The 22,072-nt window shown below is 40.6% G+C and overlaps 1 protein-coding gene across 2 annotated transcripts; it reads right to left on the bottom strand.

Moving 5' to 3' along the window:
* Positions 1 to 566: 566 nt before the first annotated feature.
* Positions 567 to 21,801, bottom strand: lnx2b (ligand of numb-protein X 2b). 2 transcript variants are annotated; one of them, XM_074674679.1, is made up of 10 exons: positions 21,502 to 21,801; positions 13,589 to 14,161; positions 12,392 to 12,585; positions 9,744 to 9,943; positions 7,414 to 7,836; positions 5,653 to 5,793; positions 4,345 to 4,519; positions 2,712 to 2,955; positions 2,171 to 2,329; positions 567 to 2,060 (listed from the first exon to the last, which is right to left on the bottom strand). In XM_074674679.1, the coding sequence occupies exons 2-10, from the start codon at positions 13,993 to 13,995 to the stop codon at positions 1,925 to 1,927; spliced, it is 2,079 nt and encodes a 692-aa protein (XP_074530780.1). In that variant the 5' UTR covers positions 13,996 to 14,161; positions 21,502 to 21,801; the 3' UTR covers positions 567 to 1,924. The 2 variants fall into 2 exon arrangements, with proteins under 2 accessions (XP_074530780.1, XP_074530781.1); XM_074674680.1 differs by lacking the exon at positions 21,502 to 21,801 and adding an exon at positions 15,052 to 15,105.
* Positions 21,802 to 22,072: the final 271 nt, after the last annotated feature.

The following is a 22,072-nucleotide window of genomic DNA, read 5'->3' as shown; positions in this document are numbered from 1 at the left end:
AAAAGAAGCAACAAAGATAGTTGCAAATAACTGTGAACCTATGGACGGTACTTTCACTCAAACCAAATGCAGAAAGTTGCTAATGACAGAAAGAAGTCAAACCTCATTTGTAAATCAGAAATCCTTGCGCTCACTGATTTACGTCTGCAGTCTGCACAGAAACTGATTCCTGTGATGTACCCCTGATCAGATATTTCCTTTAAGACATTTGTAAAGCTGGAATCTTGGAGACAGCTCCTTTACATCAAAATCTAAAAACACAAAATAAATCTTAACATCAGCAAAGAGCCCTCTGTCACTTTATTTAACACAACTTCTGTCCACTAGGGGTCAGACTGTGCCATGAACATGCTGCACAGTTTACTGGACACTTCTCACTGTAATGCTTACTGACAATGAGTTTATGTGTCAGAATCAGAACCTGTGTTACACAATTTTCTCCAAATGCAGTCATGAAACTGGTATAAACAGCAGCTGGTAAAGCCAAGTAACATATTTCATGTTGATATGAAAGCTGTAGAGATTTCGTGCAGTTTATAAACCATAGAAACTGAGGAGCAGCAGGATGTGTGTGTAATAGGTCTTTATTATACATAATGAATCAGTGGACAGTCCAATATATGTACGATCTACTGTATTTATAGAATCCAATAACTGACATATCAACTATGGTACAAGAAAGGCCACTGGGAATGTGTCAACAGAAAGTTACACAAATCAATCAGGACAAGGCCGCTCTCCTTTCAAAAGTCCAGAAACAGTTCATATGAGAGGAAACAAAGAAAGGAAACGTGTTGGTACAGTGGTAATTTAAGGCAAGTGTACATTCGGATTTGTCCTTCAATATCTACAGGGGCCCTATTAAAAGTGTTTGCGCATGAGCCACAATGTCAAGCAAAATAAATACAGAGCTCTGGTTAAATGGACATGTAGTAAACAATTAAAACTACATCAGAATTACTTTCTTCTTCTTTCTTCCTGCTCACAGTTTCAAACATTTTCAACATACCCAAGCTCAGTTCCTTGACCTGTTGTTTTTATGAAAGTCCAACAGAGAGAAAACTGTGACCAAAGCTGACCTTTACTTTCCCTGTTACAAATGTCTCTGCAGGTTTGTTAAGACAAATAAAACATTTTATTGATTTCTTTCCTGTTTTGGATATGACCGGACCTCTTTCATTTCAGCGTTTTGAAACTGAAAGTGCCAAACTAAAGCTAACTGTTGGTCTTGGCAATTCAATAACCTTTGTATCAAAACAAGTCTCAGTTATTACAGAATAATGCTGCTGATTGTTGATACAAAGATATTTTAATTTACATCACAGGTTTATATCAACCCAGTAAATTATAAACTATAGTTGATAACGTTTTTTTTAGAAGGTGCTAAGGCCGCAGGACAGGTGATGTGTTTTCTGTCGTGGTGAAACCTCTGTTATATGTAGTAATCTGTAATTCTTCATCACAGCTTTTGGAAGCACTATATTTCATCTTTGGATAACGTTTATTGTGAATCACTTGAATCAAGCCACTACTAATAACCGATGACAAACAGGAAAACAAAATATACATCAAGCATTCAATGAGGGGTGAAAAAGGTGTTTGATAAATCAACCATCCTTCCAGTTTATCCTCAGGATACAGCTCATTGATTGTCATTTTTGCCCCCCTGATTAAAATGTTCCTCAAATTGTGCTATCGTCTGCTGTTTGAGTGTGTGCGGAAACTGAAACAAACAGGTACCCACTGAGAGTCAAATCCACTGTACACATAATGGCTCCTAAGTACACACATCATCTGTGTTACATAACTGAACAAACAGGTGAACAACACATGCAGGGGTGAGTAAGTCTGAGCGGGGCAGGGCTCTGTGCGGCTTTATGAGTTATAAAGAGAGGAGAGTGAATGGTCTGTTGTGTCTGTTCTGCTACACCAGACTGCCGGGCCAGGACACCACAGTGAGCGTGACTTTATTCTTCTGCAGTTTGAGCATGGGAATGAGAGACGAGTTGTTCATCCCCACTGTTGTCGCTCCGTTCACAGCTACGATCTCATCACCACACCTGCAGAGAACGTCAGAGAACCACGGAGTATTAATGTGGAGTCTGCAGAGTAAACGAGACAGCAACATGCAACAGCTGACACCGTCATATGAGGGTAAGAACAGACTCACTTGAGGCGTCCATCAAAGTGAGCAGGTGTACCAGGCACGATGGTTTTGATGAAAAACGGCTGCTGACCATGGCTCTCTTCATAGCCGCCAACAATGCTGAAGCCCCAGCTCTCGTTGTTGGTCTTCTGCAGGACGATGTCTCTGCACCAGTGCATTTGACTGGAAGGAAAAGAAGACAGAGGTTACTCTTTCACATTATCCATACAGGTTCAAGTCTCAAGTGTTTTACAAAACGAAGGATCTGAAAAAAGTGGGTCCCCTCTGGGTTTAAAGTCAGGCAAATGGTGTGTCCTGCCAGCTTTAAGTGAAGCTGGGTGTCTAATGAAACTGTGCTTCATGTTGTCATGGTAAACAATCTGTTGTGTGTAAACCATCTTGTTGTATATATGCCATGTTTTCCAAAATTTTCAAAAATGTGTTTGCAGCTTTGCACCTTTTTAAAAAAGGAAACACATTTGGATTTTGTTTTACTGTGGTCGTTGTTGCTACACTCCTACTCTGAGTTTTGGATATCAGCTGATACCAAAAAACAGTTTTCTACCTTGGTAATCCAAGCCAGCGAGTCCACAGCGGTGTCCAGTTGAGAGCGTCGTCTCGTAAGTCGTCTAGAGAGTCCATTTCATCTTTGTTGGCATTCTCAATGTCCTCCTCTGAGTCCTCGGAGAGGGTCTGGATGACACGAAGCACCACCTGGGACTGAGCTGTCTGAGCCTTCAGCACAGAGACTGCCTCATTGTAGGTCAACTGGGTCAGGTCGACACCGTTTATGCTCAGCAGAATGTCCCCTGATGAAACAACAGGATTGTTTTTTAAGTTATCCACCAAAGTATCGAGGAAAATCCCTTGTCTGATTTCAAATTCAACAAACTGATCAGAGAAAAAGCTGCACGTGCACCCATGTTACACCACAGAGTTCAAAGATTTCAACCCCTTGGAAGGTATGATGGGGAAAAAACTGAGATCAAAAAAGTTTGGTTATTTCAAACTGCATTCCAGTTAAAAGACAAAGAGCTGAAATTGAGCTTGAAGAAATGCTTCTAAATGTATCCAGCTTTGTGTGGTCTTACTCCTATGCTGAAGCAATATATTAAAACAGCTCCACCAGAGTACAAATTCAGAGTAAAGCATCTGTAATATCTCACATCTTTTATGTTTAAGTGTCTTTGAGCAACACATTGGCCCTCATTTATCAAACGTGCGTACACCTGAAAAATGGGTGTATGCTCCTTTCCACGAACAGATCGGCATTTATCGATCTGAACGTGGGCGTCGGCTACACTCAAATCCCAAAAAGCCAACTTTCCACGTTTCTGGACCTGAACGAAAACAATTAATAATATTGTGGCTTCTAATAGTCAGACATCTTGGATGAATTAATCAAAGTACAAACGAAGGCTGTGTAAATTAAATGTTTAAAACTCTGCTGTATTTTACTTTGTCACATCCACACTGCTGAATCACTGCAGTGATTTCCTTGCAGATGAGTTTTTTTTCTGATTCACTCTACTTTTCTGACTGCCAAACAACGCGGCGTCATTTCCTCTCTACCTCTGTTGCTATGGTGTTGTCGATTACCAGCATGGAAAAGTTCCCTTTTTCCAGTAATGCGTCCCTCCATGTCGTGAATTCTGTGGGTTCTGCCAGCTGACCCTTGAATATTTAGGGGCGTGTTATGTAAATTACGGTTGTTTTCAGCCGCCACATTTATCAACAGCTGATCAGGTGTACGCCGTGATTGGCCCTGTTACGCACGTTTCATAAATCACACGTAAATGTTGCTGTAGGATCGTTTCTACACCCAGATCTGCACCAATTCCCATGCAAGATTGATAAAGGAGGGCCATTGTGTCCCAGAATGGACACAAGCAAAAAAGGAAAATGTCTTTTTTCTATCCAGCTGATGGTCATATTGTCACAGATATAAAAACTACACACCAGCAACTGTTTATGGCACTGAGCTTTGATTTAAAGCTCTGACTAAAGGCTGAATGTTACTCACTGACCCCAGTCTGAGTCCTTTACACAGATGTTCATACAGTAACAACTCGAGCTGGAATAACCAACCAAAATCTCACAGAATACTCATAAGACTGAATAAATTTCTCTTTATACTTAAGATAGTCGCAGGTCGCAGCCAATGCAAAACATCACAACGCTTACAACTTGTTTAATACCTTTTTTGATAGTACCATCCCGGTGCAGGCAGCCAACTGGCTGTACACTTGTGATGTACACGGGCAAGCGGCTGCGACAGTCTCTCCCCCCGGCGATAGTGATGCCCAGAGAAAGTCGAGGCTCCTTCTTCAAGCTCACAGTCTTCTCCTGGCTGGAAAACCCACCTGGAGGATCCTGCACGAATAATCAGATAAATCAGTACAACACATCAGTAAACACACACTGATCAAGATTGATGGAAATTTGAATTAATGTTGTTTTATTTTCAGGATGTTAGGAGTGTCACTGTTTTTATGTTTTCATTCTTTTGTGACCTGACACGCATGAAGTCTGTTCAGCAGCCCATTAACTCCAGCTTTTTCAGAGTCCTCTGACTTAATGGATTGCTCTCACTGAACTATTGTAGAAACAAATGTGAAACATTTGAGAAGGAGCTGAGAGCTACAAGTAGAGGGAACGTGTGAGGATCCACACTTAGCTCTCGTAGTGGAAAAGATGTGTGGAAAATGACAGTTTCATTCAGCCTCCTTGTTTCTCTCCTGCCTCTGTAAACCATCAGAGGGGAGGTGGGGGCTCTTCCTCCCCCCCAGCAGGGACCCCATCCCCCCCAGCGAGACGAAAAGGCTCAACTCTGCAGGCGAAAGCTAACTGTTACAGGCTTTGATCCTCTCCCACGCAAAGAAACAGCCCAAAAAACAACAAGACAGTGGCCCCGTGGCAGCAGAGTGAGCAGCACCCCGGGCCTTTTGATCAGGACAGAGGAGGCTTTCATCTCTGCTCACCGACGCAGGTGTCTGCTCTCAAAGCTTCTCACCCCCAACGGAGGGGGTGCTATTCTTTCTACTGCCCGTGTATGGTACAGCTGAGTGTGACTGGCAGAGGAGCGATCAGCACAATTACACTGTGTAAACACAAACATGTAAGATTTGTAAGAAAGTGCGACCCTCACTGTAGTCAGGGGTGTAAAGAGGAAGTCAGAGGTCCAGCAGAAAACAGCTGGTAAGAGCCAAAAGATATGTGGAGATACCAGAGTTGTGTACAAAAGCTCGTTGGGATATGTGTTTTTTTTAATCAAGACATACCAAGAAACAGATCCATAAAAAATGAACAAAAAAGCGAAGCTGTTATTGTATGGAGAAGGTGAAAATAGACAGATGTACAAATCTGTTTTAAATGAAACAAATGTTAAGGTTGAAAACCTGTTGGCAGAATATCTTGGATTTATTGACTCTATTTTTGTTCCTGACTTGGTGATGTCCACTGAAAAGAGTTATCAAGTTCTGGTCTCGATGTGAATGGTACCTGACCTTCATGTAGGTGGACTGTCTCTTGAAGTACTGTGGCTCAGGCCTCCTGGCTGCCCTGCTGTGTCCGTCCCTGCTGCTCCCTCCTTCCTCTTGTGACTCTGCAGGTCTCATCACCACAAAGTTCACACGCACTTCACTCGCCTAAACGCACACAGAGGACAGAAAATCTGATTTAACAACACATACATGGTCACAGATTTGATATCATAGAGAATTGAAACAGTCGCATCATTTATGTCACAGATGGACACTTTTAGTGCACTTATTTTTGAGTGTTCATGTTGATTTACCATCTCTCTGGCAGCTGTCATAAAGACTCTAAGAATGAAACAACTCGACTCATCCTGTCTGAGATAAGAATCTTTAATATAGACCTGCTCTAAACTTCACAGTTTCTGGTGTTTCATCTTCGAGACCTTTTCCAGAACATGCTGCACAACAACAGAACCCTCTCCACGTTTCGCTGTTTGGAGTTGCAGAAAATGCTTTTTGTTGGGGGTATTAAGAAAATGCAATGGATTTTTTTTTTATTCCCAGTATTTGGCATATGGAAAAGGGAGGCCATGGGTCTTGTCCAAAAAATATCAGATTTTTTTTTTTAACTTGGTAAACGTTCATATCCTAAGTTGAAAACAAAGCAGCTACCACTATTACTCTTATGACTCCATTTTTACATTCCCTTCACTTGCGTATATACATGTACATAAATCTAAATATATATTTTTGTATTTATTCATTTTGTGTGGATATTTTTGTTGGATTATCTAGTTGAATGTTTGTTGAACACCCAGTGTTTAGGGGGTATGAGGGAAAAGGACAGGGGCGTCTTTTGGTCCCTGACTGTTCCACGTTGTTGTTGTTCAAGTTGTTCTTTCTGTGGCCATATTTAAAAAATAAAATCAAAGACTTTGAAAAATACAACAACCACAAAAACAAAAAAAGAATCTTTAATATGTAATAAATAAGGATGGCTCTGTTATTAACCTCCTGGAAGTGGGTGTTATGTAAATACAAACATTTCAAATCCAGAGAATAAATATGGAGACAGAACTGATCAAATAACTTTGACTTTTTTGGGGGATAGTCATGGTCCTCAGACAACGAGGTAGTGAATTTGATGACTCTTTTTCATTTCATTTGTCTGCCACTGCCACGGGCCAAAAAATCTCATTATGGGAACTCTGTCTTTAAACATATACCAAGAAACTAATGGCCTTAAATCTCTGTTAAGAAAAAAATAATTTTCATGCCTTTTGTCTGCATTTTACATGACCATTGTCACTGTTTGTATTTAATAATTATGATCCAATTATTCACTTGCAAGATTTTAGGAACTTATTTGTAAATGCTGTTGTTTGAAAGTTCCAGCATTTCCTGAAGTCCGCCTTGTTAGAGCATTTGGTGCTTGAATGAGACCCACAACAACTGATAGTGAGAAACTGACAGTAAGAACAGACTGCTGAAGAGCAGCTTTTGAGATTAAACTAAATATCTAACATTTCACAAGACCATATCATTTTGTTACCATCGACTTTAAAGCAAAAGTCTCTGCTGTTCCTGAAGCACACCTGATTAAAGACCTCAGTGTAGTCCAAGCTCATAACTGCATCATAATAAACTATGAAAACTCATCATAAGTTCTCCAAACCAGCATGAACTGGAACTAAAGGGAGTCTTGGAGGAAGTATCTTTCAGAAATGGTCACTGATCAGTCACCTGTCGTTAATGTGCTAAAATCACACCTCTGGTCCTTTAATATACCTGTATGATCTGTGCAGCGCTCTCAGGTGTACCATGCCTCAGGTCATGTCCGTTAATGGCCAACACTTTATCGTTATTCCTCAGTTTTCCATCTTTGGCTGCTAAACCTCCACTCAGCAGGTCCAGGATGAAAACCCCACTCTCATCTGATTTGCGAATGAGTTTGATGCCGAGGGGCTCGGTGCGCTGACTCTTCATCAGCGTCACCTGTAGGACTGTGCCAGGGTTATGATTGGAGGTAGTGTTGCCATGTGGGCTATGAGTGGGCTGTGAAGCAGAGGAGGAAGGGGGGTGGTGATCAGGCCGAGGGTCTCTTGATTTGAAGCCTTTCTCCTGCATGACGGTGAGCCTCAGGAGGGAAGGCTGCCGCAGCACAGCGATGGCCCGGGCGTGAGGGACTGAAGCCAGACTGATGTCATTCACCTGGAGACATGACAACACAGAGAGAGGAGACAACCGTCACACATAAAACACACGGATGTTGAGCCACAAACTCTGGGACATGAAGCAAATCATGACATTTCAAAAACTCCAGCTCATCGAATGGCCCCTGTCATGTACAGACTCACTCAATTCACATGGACCCTGAGTTAAAGTCTAACTTTACAGCAGAGAAACATGCTTCCAGGAGTCCCTGCTCCATTTATATATAGAAGGTGTATTTTCCTATCTCCAATGACTATAAAAGAAAATCTTTTATTGGGTAGGCCTCACTTTAGCTAATACTAGGTAATATCACAGTGTTGATTTTAGTATAGCTAAAGACAGATGCAAAAAGTCTGTTCAGATGGTAAAAAATATGTTTTAATCCTTGCAAGAATGGAACACAATTGTATCTGAAGAAGTACACAGGAGTGTTAGTCAAACAATCTTTTATGCTCTTCATAGACAAGGTTGGGGCGCCATCAGTGTCCTTCAACATGAGTTGCACCAAACTCCTAAATCTCTGTTCCTTGGTTACTCCTTGAGTCTGTGCACCTGTACCACATCCTGTCTTACAGTCTAGGTTGTATTTGTCCCATCATTTATGCTACTAGTTTTCAATGTTTTTTTTCAGCAAGACAGGGAGGAGAGGTCATCCAGTCTTTTTCCTGCAGGACAGGATTTTAAGGGTCACCTAAAAGCTAAAAACTAACTTCACGTTATTAAAATTGAAAGCTCTGGTACAAATGATGAATCTGACTTTCATGTCACATCTGACCCCTTAATCTTTCTCTAATGTGTGAAAAATTAAAGCAGATATGGAGTAACTTCAGCTGCCAAAATGACGTTAGCTGAGATGATACTGGGCTTTTACAAAAATCAATTAGTTGATTCAATAAATGGAGAAAGATTAAGTTTCAAGAGCTAGGTGATGTAATCTTTAAGTGTGTTTACAATCTCTTTTTCCATCCACCAGAAAAAAATTGGGAGCTTGTGTTTCTCATCCTGAAGGCAGATTAAAGTCTGCAAGATCAGTGTTTAATTTACAGGTTTTAGGGTGACTGGATTTAGAGGAAGAGCTTCATTTTGACAGACAGTGTGTAGTTGGCACTACGAATAAGGCTAAGACAGTTAAGCACCTTCGTTAAGCACTATACAACATGGCAGACGAACAAGATGGTCCAATTTCAAAATTAGGAAGGGAAAACCACATCTTAAAATATCAGATTATTCACATCAGAGGTACAAAAAAAGCTATAACCTGATGAAAAATAGAAAATTCACATAAATCTGTTTAAGTTTTTTAGTCTTTTCGAGCACTTGAAAATGAATCCAGTGTTCTAATAGCTGATTTTATAAATTAGACGTGAGAAAAACACAAACAAAAACAATAACTTCAGGCTGTCTTCTGTGATTTTCTGATGTAATTTGTCACAGATGAAATATTTCGAATGGGTGAAACTAGGATCACTTAATAGAGAAGCCTTAAATTTAACTACAAATACATTTCTGACAGAAAACTCACTACAGGCTCTGGTTATATAATTCTTTCAAAAGGCTGGATCACGTTTTGGTGCAGCTCTCGTTTGAACATTGAACTTCTCAACTAAGTAAGCAGTTTGTCAATCAGTAACAGCGACCAGATAGAGTTGTTTTCACTGACGTGATGTGGTCTGTGAATTCTGACCACGCCTTGTTACCATAGAGATAAAACTTGTTTATCCTGAAGGTTTACTTTCTCAATCCCCTGCAGCACAGCGCCGTGTTTACAACATCGTGAGAACATAATGAAAAAGTGTTTATGCAAAAATGTGTTGGTCTTATATGTGTCATGATATGTCTACAGGAACACTTGTGAATTTCCAGGACTACATCCTCTCATCATTCGGTTTATGAGCCCCGCTCACCTCTAAGATATGATCGCCTGGGGCCAGTCTGCCATCACGAGCTGCAAGTGAGTCCCTGACTATCTCCTGGATGACGATGTTACCAAGTGGTGTGTCTTTCCCACCCACGATGCGGAGGCCCAGCTCTTCCTCTGGCTCCTCTCTGAACAGCTCCACCACGTTGGCCTCAGCAACCAGACTGGACCTCAGGGGAGTGTTATCTGAAGAGGAGGGGAATGGAGAAACAAGTGTTTGAAAAGGGTTGCAGATCTGGTTCATAAAGAAAACACCAACTCCTTCACTCATCCTATAACAAAAGGCTCTCATTTGAAAACTCAAAAAGAGCTAAATCTGTTATTAAAGTCGTTGTAAGAATACTTTGTCTACAGAGTTGATTACAGCTTTACCAGAAAAAAATATCTTTTAGTCACTACTAGGAAAAAAACAGCAAGAGAAAGTGTTCTTGTTTAATCCTGACCTTTATCTTTAGATATGCTTCATATAACACAAAACACTGTGTCAAACAGTAATCTGTCCCTGAACTTGATGTGGAAAAAGTTAGAAGCGTAAACATGAGGACAGGCGTGCAGATAAGAAACAGAGGCAGTGGATCTCAACTTCTTAGCTAGCAAAGGAAACAAGTTTCATCAGCACACAAAACTGTACAGGACTTGATCGACAGTTACAAACAAATCCCACCATTGTTTACACACAACAGCTGACTCATGCAGCCCCGCAAACAGACTTTTATTTCCACCAGCACTGCAGGAGACACATGAGTTCACCTGACTGCACAGACAGCGTAAGCTCGATGAGTCAACACACAACATGACTCGTATGTTTAAAACAAAAATATTACCTCTCGAATAGATAACTATGAGACTTTAGATTTATTTTCTACATTTGTCTTTTTTTACACATTTTAGAAGCCCATCAGCACATCTTGTGAAATCAAGATAACGAGATATAATAAATAACTTTGTACAGTGCTCTGATGAGCACTCGTCTGGAAGTTATGTGTCAGAGGTCTTTGGCCCGTGATGCTGTGAGGGTTTTTCCCGCTGATGAAACTGTTGGATAAAACATCTGTGCGACGGTACATGTTCCTACAGTTCGTGATGATTCACCTGACAGACTCAGAATAAAGAACCTTAAGGCCAAAAACCTCAGCACCCATCCACAATGATGGTGGGTGGGCATGTAGATTTATAGTTTGATCTCATCACTTCTGTGAGGAAACTTTTCATGCCTGAAGCTTTGATCAACAGTATTCAGAGTCCTAGCATGTACAACTGAGCCATGACTGCATTTTGTTGCTGATTTGTTGTAGTTTAAAAAATCATGATTGTGTGCACCAGGGTAATTAAAACAAACCGAAAGATACTTGTAATGTCTTGGCAGAAAAAACAGACGGGTGAGTTTAACTTTGAAAGAAACAGAGATAAGCAAGGATCAGTTTTTCTTTGACTTAACTTCAGGACAACAGACTATAAAAGCTATTCATTTTAATTCTACATCCTCTCCCTCATAAAACCTCACACTTTAGCAGCTCCAAAGGCACAACACAAGCCATTCTAAGTAGAGCCCGACCGATTAATCGGTTGGGCCGATTAATCGGGCCGAGTATGCCTGTCACCGATTAATCAACATCGGCCAAAGTGTAGCCGATCATAAAAATTTTTTGCTCCACGGAGATTCTGTTACTCCTGCTCCTGTGTGTCTGTGTGTTGGGCTGCACACTGCCCGAGTGCCTGCCTTCTCCATTCACCATTATCTAATGTAAGACTATAGAACGACGTTTTTACATCATGTTAGTTGCTTTTTTGTGAGATAAACAGAGATAAATGCTGCTGTTCATTCACACGTCCACCATTATCTAATGTAAGACTATAATACGGTGTTTTAACGTCATGTCAGTTGCTCATTGCATTATATTTTTAATTTTTTTTTCTACGTACTGTGTTATACTGTTTCAAACTAAGTTTGACTTATTTATTAAAGTTGTTTACAGTTTGACTTCTTTATTTATTGTGTTTACAGCTTGTTCTTATTTATCATTGGTTTACACTACAGTTCTTATGTTGACAGTTTTATAATTTAAGTTCCTTGTTTTAATTTAATAGTGTTTTGTCTCTGTCTTGAATCATATGGGTATTATAATAATTTGTGTCCATAAACAGCATATATCCTGTGTATATCAATGATTTATTATATATATCAGCCGATATAACAGATATCAGCCGATATAACAGATATCGGCCGATATATTAGATATTGGCTTTTTTTTGCCCCCAGTATTAGTATCGGCATCGGCCCCAAAAATCCCATATTGGTCGGGCTCTAATTCTAAGTTAACAACACAGGGGATGTTATGAAGGACTGTACTCTGTTAGGTGTGCGGCAAAGTCATGAGGAACTTCCCAACAACGAAACAAAAAGCAACAGAAAAGATTGTAGAAGTTATTGTTCTGCAGGAACACCACCCATCTTTTTGTTACAAACCAGGACTGTTCTGCCTGATAAACAGGCGTGAATGTGTTGCACAAAGAAGGATCCATTTTCAGTGGGATACACCACAAACACTTGAACACTGTCATTGGACGGAAAAGTTGAATCACTGCCTCTGTAGATTAAACGGATGTATCTGGTGAGATAAGCTGGCTCCATACCTTCTTCACTTTCTTCATAGGCAGGATTTATCAGACCAGGCTCAGGCTGATCTCTGCTGGGGTTTCGGGACTGTGTTGCTGAATGTTTGGCCTCTCCAGATAACTCCCCCTCACCCTTACGCCCCTTCAGCTCATTCCACGAGGGCCTCTTCCTTTTCTCTGCTTCCTCCCTCAGCCTTCTAAAAACAGGACATCTGAGGAAGGACAGGAGCACAGAGGACAGCACATGTGAATGTATTTATGATGAAATGGACTGACAGGATGGATCTGTACGGAGACAGGGACAGAAAGAAAATTAAAGGATGTTTTGTGAAGGGAAAAAGGAGGGAGGACTTTTTTTCTTTTCACAGGGTTCAAACAAGGATCACAATGTGCTTTAGTGGACAATTTCTCTGCATTGCAGAGTGTCTGGTTGACAAAGGTTCAGTCTGATTAAGTCAGTAACAGTGCTGGAGCTGCTGCCTGAACTTTGTCTCCTGTGTGTTTGTACAGTGAGGCTGCAGCAGGATAATCTGCGCGTCATGCCTGGCCAACAGGATGATTAGCAGCTCGCTGTCCATGTGAAAAACAGGACGAACGTTTGCACCTCAGTAATAACAAGTTAGTGTGTTCATGGAGTTACTAGAAATAAACCCCATAGTTCAACAAGCATAAACACACTCTTTGGAGGAGCACTCTATTCTGAAAACAGCCCATTTACATTCCTGAGAAATAGTCAGAATTGTTTTGTTCTGACTAAACTAACTTAAATCCTGTTACACTCTTGAAGTGAAAAATTTCGATTCCACTCATTTTAGAGAGCGCAGTTCCACAAAATTTACAAAAAAAAGATGAAACAGGAGATAAATTCATTCTGAGAGGTGCTAACAGGGTGATGCCTCGAGAGCTGTTCCTCTTATTTTGGATCTTCACGCTAAGCTAAGCTAAGCTAAGCTAGGGGTGAGTGAGACAGATCTACTTATCTGACTCAAAAAATCACCCACGGACTAATGCACTCCTCACTTAAACATACAAGTCTTTGGGTCTCGTCCTGAGTTTTTCCTGGTATTTATCAGTCTCCATATAAACCTGTGTCTTGACTCCTTTGACTCATTGATGAACTCCTTGTGAAGACCTCTACAGCAGTCAGCTAGAAGCTTTGCATTATCTGAAGTTGCCGTCCTGCCCTGTCAGCCAGCATACCATTCCAAGTCTTACCTGTTATGCAGGTGAGGCTGCAGCTCACAGCGCTGCATCTGCAGCTGACACTCTGAAGAGTGAGGGCACATCACTGTCAGCTTGTCCAGCAGGTTCCTGACCAGCAGGCTGGAGGGCCGGCATTGATGCAGCTGCAGCCGCTGCCGGTCCACGGGGCAGAAGTCCTGTTCTTTCAAGAAGTTACTCAGACAGTGAAAGCAGTATGTGTGGCCACAAGGGGTGTCCATAGGCCTGAGGAGGGGCTGCAGACAGATGTGGCAAACCAGTTCATCGTCCACATCATCCTGGTACTCGTACAGGTGGCTCTCCTGGCCGTCATGCTGCTGACCACACTCCTTACACACCCGAGCCCATGACAGACCTGCAGAGCTACCGCTGCTGCCGACTTTGCTTTCAGTTGTTGCCATTGGCTGAGGAAGCTCAGTCCAAACTATGTAACTCCAGGAAAGATATGTGTCCTCTTATCTCTTCAAAACCTGCATCTAGGTCCAAGGCTAAACTCCATTTAGACAGTGAGAGCAGCACGATGATCCAGTTTGAAAAGTGTTATCTCCATGTCTTCATGTTGATTTTCTGTAGAGAGAAACACAGTCAGGACTCCTGCACAAGTTAGACTATTTCTACTCAAACCAGCCAGCTCCACAGGAAATGACAAATCCACAGAGCAGCAGCAATATGGCAGCAAGCCGCAGCTGCTTCCTCTCAGCGAGTTTCCTGAGGGACAAAAGGAATTCTCATCTCAGCTAAAAGTCACCGTGCTGCACACTGAGAGGGGCTAAACTCTGTGAAATGAGGCACAAGAAAACTGACTTAAGTCAAACCCCTGCTAATGGGGAGGAACAAAGACACAGCACTGCACGGGAAAAAGAGTTTTGAATGAACTGGGCAGAAATACAACCCCCATCACTAATGACCCCGAGCACCCAATCGGCAGTGGTCTCCATCCCTTTGTGCAGCTGCTAATCTCCTTTAATTCCTTCTCATAAGGAGAGTGCTGATTAGCAACACATTCCTTGTAAAACTGCTTTTCCAGGTACTGCACGTATATGAACAAACACATAAAAATGACTGACAGATAGTACACCTAATACTTTGGGTAAGAGCTCATAAAACGCAGCTCTCTGGAAGATCTCAAATGTCTAAAAGAGAGAAGAGTGAACATTCATTAACTTCTCGTCATGGTTTAGAGAAAATGTGTCATAAATGCAGAAAATGGCTTGAGCAATGTGATTTGAGTTTGACACTAAAAAAACAAGCTAAAAGTGGACACAAAGGAACAGCAATACTCAAATTTCTGATTATAAAGTACAGAAAAACATTTCTTGAACATTCTCGCATGGGAAAATGAAAAATAGGCCACCAAAATAAACTGTCTCCCTTCAGTTGCCTTTCTCTATGACTTCAGTCCAGATTTCAGACACAAACACCTCTTTATCTTCTGTTTCTGCCTTGAAGCAACTCACCTGAGATGGTATCTTTGTTGTCAAGAGCCCAGAAGCTGCTGCACGCAAATACGAGACTCTAACCTCTCAGCTGCCTGAAGCCTGAATGAAACCAGAGCTCTGCCTCTCCAGCAGCACACCGTCAGAGTAGTGTGTGTGTGTGTGTGTGTGTGTGGACACATATTTGTGTGCATGAGCGTAGATGTGTATGGGCTCTGACTGCACCGGTGTGTGGAATGCAGGGGGGAATTGGTGTAACTAGGCAGAGTGAGAGGAAAGTGTTCCCTTTGCCTCTGTCAACATCAGTAAATGTGTGAGTCTGTATCTCTGTGTGTGTGTGTGTGTGTGTGTGTGTGTGTGTGTGTGTGTGTGTGTGTGTGTGTGTGTGTGTGTGTGTGTGTGTGTGTGTGTGTGTGTGTGTGTGAGTGTGTGTGGTAGTGTGCTGATGCTGCACTACCACAGGTAAAGTACTCTCTAGCTGAATGACTGATGGCAAACACAGAAGCGTGGCCACAGATGTGTGTGTAAACATCTCTCCTCGTACATGCACAGTGGCTGAGGTCACACAGGCCCTTCTTTCAGTCTTTGTCTTCACTTCGTACAATGATACCTCGTCCTGTAATGGATAGGGGTCATGGATCCTGTAGCACAGGAGAGGGATGCACAGTAGAAACCAGGCTGTGCTCTACTTATTTTGAAATCACATGACCTAGTTGAGCAATGAGAAATAAAATACATAAAATCTGCAGCTCATGGAAACCACACGCACATCGAGCCAAAAAAAGCCATTTTCACAGCAGAAATACGCATGTGAACAGAATGGTACAAAAAAGACTTCAGTCTGAACCAATAATTTCACTAACAGCTCACACCGTTCAGATGGAGGCTGATTTTTTTTTTACTAACTGCAGTTTACAAGATATTAAGATGACAATTTTCCCCATCAGCTGATTGACAGGCAGGCGCCCAATAGCTGTTAGCGTGGAGGCTCAAAGCCCGCCCCATTCCTGATATGGCCCCTGCCGATGATTTGCGCCAAAATGAGTGACATCACAGAGACTACCTCTATTGAAGAATTAATAATATTTCTGCTGGTAAAACTTGAGGTTATCAGGGTAGTAGCTACAATTAGGCAAACACAGGCAGTTGCCTGGGCCCCCAAAGCATCTCTTAAAAACTGATTTATGAAGTTCTCTTCAATTGAAAGCATTTCTTTTTTCTAAATCTTACTTCACATGCTTCAAAATACATCAAAAGGCTTAATCTTTAATGATTGTTTTGGGTACTCCCCCTCCCTTCTTATTCAATGGGCTATTCCATGTTACAACACATCTGAAAATTTGATTCAGGAAGAAAGTGGTAAAAAACACTTTTTCCCCTTTTTTTTCTTATTTTCAACCAAGTCGGAAATAAAAACAATGTTGCTCTGAGATCTGAGATAAACATATAAGACTTTTAGGATTTTAAGGACTTTATCTAGCCCAGGAAATAGAATAATTTTCTCAAAATCAAACTTTTTGAGTTGGTGATAAACATTATTGTACAAAATCTCTTTTTTGGATACATAACTCACTGGACAGGGGAGTCAAATAAAAATACATTAACTTTAAAATAATAATACCAAAAAGTATGGTAACAGTAAATATCACCTCTTTCAGTAGATTTTTTTTCCAGTTTTATGTTGTGCTTGATATTTACATATTTTTTCTTTACTAAATTATTTTTTTCAATATTTACCAATTGTAATGTTTTTCACTTCATACTTTTTTTGTTACTGTTACTCTGTAAATTCCCCACTGTGGGAAAAATATGCTGTCAACTGACCATAAAAGATTTCAAATCCAGGACAAAGTGGACTAAATTATGTATTCACTTTTTTCAAAATCAAACTAAAGTACAGAACTTGAAGAAATGCATTTAGTTGCGTTAAGTTACCATGTACAAGATTAGCACTGTCTCATGCCTTGATTCTGGGATAGAGACAGTGGACCCAGGGAAGGCCAGTCTAGCTCTGAGGAAGATGAGTTACAAGGACATGGAGGGCCCCATTGACTGGGTTTGCCTTGGGCCCCCAAACCACTAAATACGCCCCTGGAAGTTATGGTTGATAGGTGTTGAGGTTTGAAGCAGCTAAGTTCTTAATTGACACGGGAAGCCAAATTCTGACTCACCTTAAGGTCTTAAGGTTAGAAAACACCCTGGAAACAATCAATCAGAGCACAGTTTATTTAACACGGCTAAATAAGATCACAGCGTTTGTGGTTAAACAGTGTGAAATTGATTTGTCAAGAGTGGCTAAAGATAGCATTCCTAGCACCGCCAGCCTCCTCCTTGTATGTTATTGTCTGCATGCCTGTGCTGTATCTATGCCACTTCACCCAGAACGTCTTTCATGAAAATGTATTTCCATCTATCATTTCAAACCACTGACAAACTGTGCTCTACCTCATCCTGTCTCAGCCCTTGTTCACATCTGGGTAGCAGAATTACAGCAACCCCAAAAACTTTCCAACTTGCTTCATGCAGCTACTTGTATTCTTTCTCGAGGCTCATTGTGTTTTTAACGTCTTTATAAAACAAATTCTAATTATCAATAATGTATCAACTTCTTTGAATCTGCAATTACATGTTGATTTTATTATGAATGACTTAAATTAAATACCATTAAGAACTGTGATATTTCCCCAAGACAGACCTCCTGAGGATGTCACATGTTCATTAAACCAGAGGTCAACCTCGACAGAAGACCCACAGTGACCCTGTGACCCTCCTGATTAATGTGTCTGAAGGTTACTGCTGTCACTGCAGCTATCTTTCATCGTCTGCTGTAACAACACTGACAGAGCCATAGATCTCTGTGTTTCTCAAGGGTACAGCCAAACATCAATAAAGTTGCTCGTCTTTCTTCCAAACCTTCACGTGAAATAGAGACGTGAAAAAATGTTTTGCTAAGAAAATATTAAATGCAGAAAGGCTTCATTAAAATAATACACTGGGTAGATTTTATCAATCGCCCAACATACATCAAACTGTTTTAAAATATTAAAAGAGGAAATAACCTGCAAAATAGTGGATGAGGAAACAAACTGCTGCTGTAATCTCTAAAATTAATTTACTGTAGTATCAGATTTTGTGGTCAGAGAAAGCTGTTAATCCTTAATTACCATCTGAATTGGGAGTCTTTTACCTTTTTAGACTATTAGTATTATTTGCTATCTACTGTTTGAATGCGAGTCTTTGAGTCTTGAGTTTCTTTGCATCAATATTCATGCAAATATTACATGAACTATTTCACTGATATGTCATAAGCACAAACTTAATCCTGCAATTCTTTTTCACATCTGAAACAAGTTCATTTTCATCAAATTGGAAGAAAAAACAAAAATATATTTTTTTACAATTGAAAAACCTAACAAAGCACATCTGTTCAATAGGACAGGGCTAAATGAGGAATGCTTATCCAAATCAAATGCCTCATAATCATGTGACAGTCTGAGCGAGAGGAAAACGTCTGTGGCCCTACAGTGTTCTCCAGTCTCCCAGGGGATTACCGGCAAAGTTGGCGACGTTCCTTCATAGCTGAGCCAAATCACTCTCTTTGATGGTCCATATGAGTGAGTCACATGTGCCGCCACACCCTCAGGTGAGGCCATGTTAGACTTACAATATCTCCAGTCCATGAGACAGGAGGTGTGTCACGTCTACCTCACACCGGTGTCTGGAATTACCAATAGAAGTAATTAATGCAAACATGAGCCACATGAAATGGAAAATGAATCTAATTCCTACCCAGAGGTGAATGAGTCTTACTCATCAGTCTAACTGTGACATAATGGAGGGAAAAGCTCAGCACGTCCAAGATTATCTTTACGGCAGCATCAATTACACTTTCCTTTACCAGCTCCAGTCCCTTATCATTAACACACAGGCTATCCAAATACTCTTTGAATATTATGTAACTGCTATGGCAACAACATGCAAAGTCCTCTTACTTTGAATATAATAGCCAAGATTTGCATTGCTCAGTAATATCCAGGGTATGGTAAGAAACACAAGCTGTCTGAGAGACTGTTTCCCTCAAGTGTTGTTTTTCTCCCAAGTCTTCCTGCTTAGTGCTATATCCCAAAAACATTAAGTATAATTCTCAGCCCCTCTCCAAAGACAAACATGTGGTATGTACCAGTGTCAGGCCCTCATGTCACACATAGAGGCTAAACTTACATTCACGTGGCCTCTGATCACTGTACAACACCCATCTGCCCCACACATACCAAGCAAACACCACCCATGGTATTAACTTATTATCACCCTTTGTGTACAGTACCAGGTGAAGAAGGCAACAGTATGGCCACGAACAAAAGCCTATTTTCCAGCATTGTACGTAACTCACTGAATCAACAGAAATTAGAGGCATTACACAGCTAATTTTTGACTGAGCTCAAAATGGGTAATGTCTAAAAACATCTGCCTTGGATCTGGGTATTTCAACCTTCACGTTGTCTCACTTGTACTATTTTTGTACCTCTGTTCTTCAATTCAGCCTAAGGCTTTGACTTTTTGTCTGTGTGCTCACTTGCAGGAACAGCAACTGCAGACATGGCCTAAATACAAAAATAATTTCATCAAACGGAGGTACAAAAGTAGCTCTTTTGAAGACTTTTGTTTGAAGTGAGTGTAGCTGTAAATAACCACACTAAATGAGGCTAAATTTGGCATTTGTGTCACTTTTTAATCTTAAGCAGAATGATAGATTTACTTCAGTCCTTCACTTCCAATAACTCAACCTGCAGGCACCAAATAATGTAAATCCTCATCTATAATATGGAAACTTGTGACAGTGAAGAAATTAAGCTGTGGTTCCCTATGGTTTTAACAGCTTTGATGTAGCAATAAATGTCCCATTCACTGATTCTCACCTGTCAAACTATAAATCTTTAACAGTTTTGACAGAGAAAAAATTATATTGTTGTACTTTTTACCACTTAAAGGTCAATATGCTATTACATTTACTGTAAATATTAATCCATTACTCGCTAAGTATTTCAACCACTAAATATAGCTAACAACGTAAACTGTTTCCCATGAACTTTAGCCACAACTTTAACTGTTTACCTCAGAATAATTCCACCAAGTAGTTCTGGTTAACTTTATTTTTCAACTCTTAATCTTACTTTTTTAAAGCTTTGCCCATTACTTTGGTAAACCATTTCCTCTTTTCTGCAATTATTTTAGCTAGCTAATTCAACTATGTCGCTGTTGCTATAGCTTACCCACTGCTTTGGCTAACACTAGTAGCTGTTTCACCTTCATTTAAGCCAACCATTTCTATAAATATAGCTGTAATTGTTAACTTTTTTGCCAACAATTTAACTATTTTAGAACTAATTTTTCAACTGGTATTATTGCAGCCTTGTTCCTGTAATAATATGATGTGTTACTTAGCGATGTGTTCATTTTATATAAGACTTTCATCCTTGTATTCAGTGAACCCTTGTTATTTATACCCATTACTTTGGCCAAACTTGAATCTTTATCCAGTGGCTAGTTTGAATTGTTCACCATAAACTGTGGTTAACAGATTAAATTATAAATCCTTTACTGTTTCTACTATTCAAACCAATAAAACTTGTCTATCAGAGGAAACCTACTGCTACAGTAGTCTCATGAACTCTTATACATAGCTTTATGGTACAATGTTCAAAATTAGGGTGGTTTATTAAATTTGTTAACTAAAACCACATTATTTTGCTTGTTCGAAGTCAATTACTGTAGTTACAACAAACTTGTGCTGGAATTTGCATATGGTACGTAAGAAGCAACCATGATACATGTTGTTGGTTATATCTTATAACAGATAGGATAAGTACCAGATACTGAAGAAATAAAGCAACTTTGATTAAATAGGTTAACTTTAAAGTTCATGTTTATCCATTACATAAAATATAAATGTAACGTTTCAATCCTATCCATTTTCCTACCCAAGAGGTGAACTCTCCTGTCACCATTTGCACATTAATAAGCTTCTCAACAACAGTAACAAGAGCATATGTAATCTCTCCCCAGTTCTGCCCCAGTGTGTGTTGTCACAGGGACCATAAATAACTCACTGCCCCCCTCTTGTCAGTGTATGGCTGTTGGTTTGTCCCTAATGTGACAGATCCAAATGACAGAGGAGGTAATAAAAGTTGGGCTTCATATGAACCAGTCACATGGGCTCTAACATTACCATGGTTAGCTCACAGACATCATGGCTTCACTTCTCGCAGAAAAAAAAGACCCACTGGGAGAGGAGCTGCGCACCTTGAGCACGTAAACTCACTTTTCTGTCACAGACTTGTGCTTTCATACGTGTACATTTCCCCCTCTAAACACAGGCTTGGTGCCACGATAAAAGTCTGAAACAGCCTTGTTTAAGAGCTGCTTACGTAAACGGGCACCAATTGCCCAAGTCGAGACCGAAACTCGCCTTACCTGTGTGGAGGTTGTTTTCCGGAAGCTGCTAACGTGGAGCTAGTGGCTAAAACAAAGAGACCCTTATGAACTCAACGAAAGACTAATTTGAAACAGCCTCAGTCCTGAACACGCCGTCCACTCCGCCGAGGTTTCCTCACGTTTCTTTTTACCGCATTGCTGTCGTTGAATGGTATCAAGCCGCTGTCCCAGGTGTAGTTCAACCCACAGGCGGAGGCTGGGCGACTTTCCCAGTTTCGAGCAAGTACGCCAGGAGCCGACCAAGAGCACAGGAAGGAGTGTATGCAGGTGTACACAGTGTGCTGCACACATACACACGACATAACCCCATGACAGTGTATGAGAGGGGACACTTGGTGATAAATGTACAGATAATAGGCTTTCAGTGAAGGCTGTTGTAGGCAGTGATGTTGATAATCAAGCTTTCAGCTTCAAAACAGTTTGATTTAGATTCTCTAAACCTTTTAAAAGAAAAAAACATTTCATGTTGTGATAATATTGTATAACTTCAGATTTTTATTCACATAAGTCAGGATCAACTTGTCCCCAGTTTGAATCTAGTTGTATGACT

This window comes from Halichoeres trimaculatus, unplaced genomic scaffold (assembly GCF_033239565.1).
Source record: "Halichoeres trimaculatus isolate MK-OKI-2021-1 unplaced genomic scaffold, fHalTri1.1 fHalTri1_scaffold_7, whole genome shotgun sequence".
NCBI lineage: Eukaryota > Metazoa > Chordata > Actinopteri > Labriformes > Labridae > Halichoeres > Halichoeres trimaculatus.
This window is presented reverse-complemented; position numbering and strand designations above follow the sequence as displayed.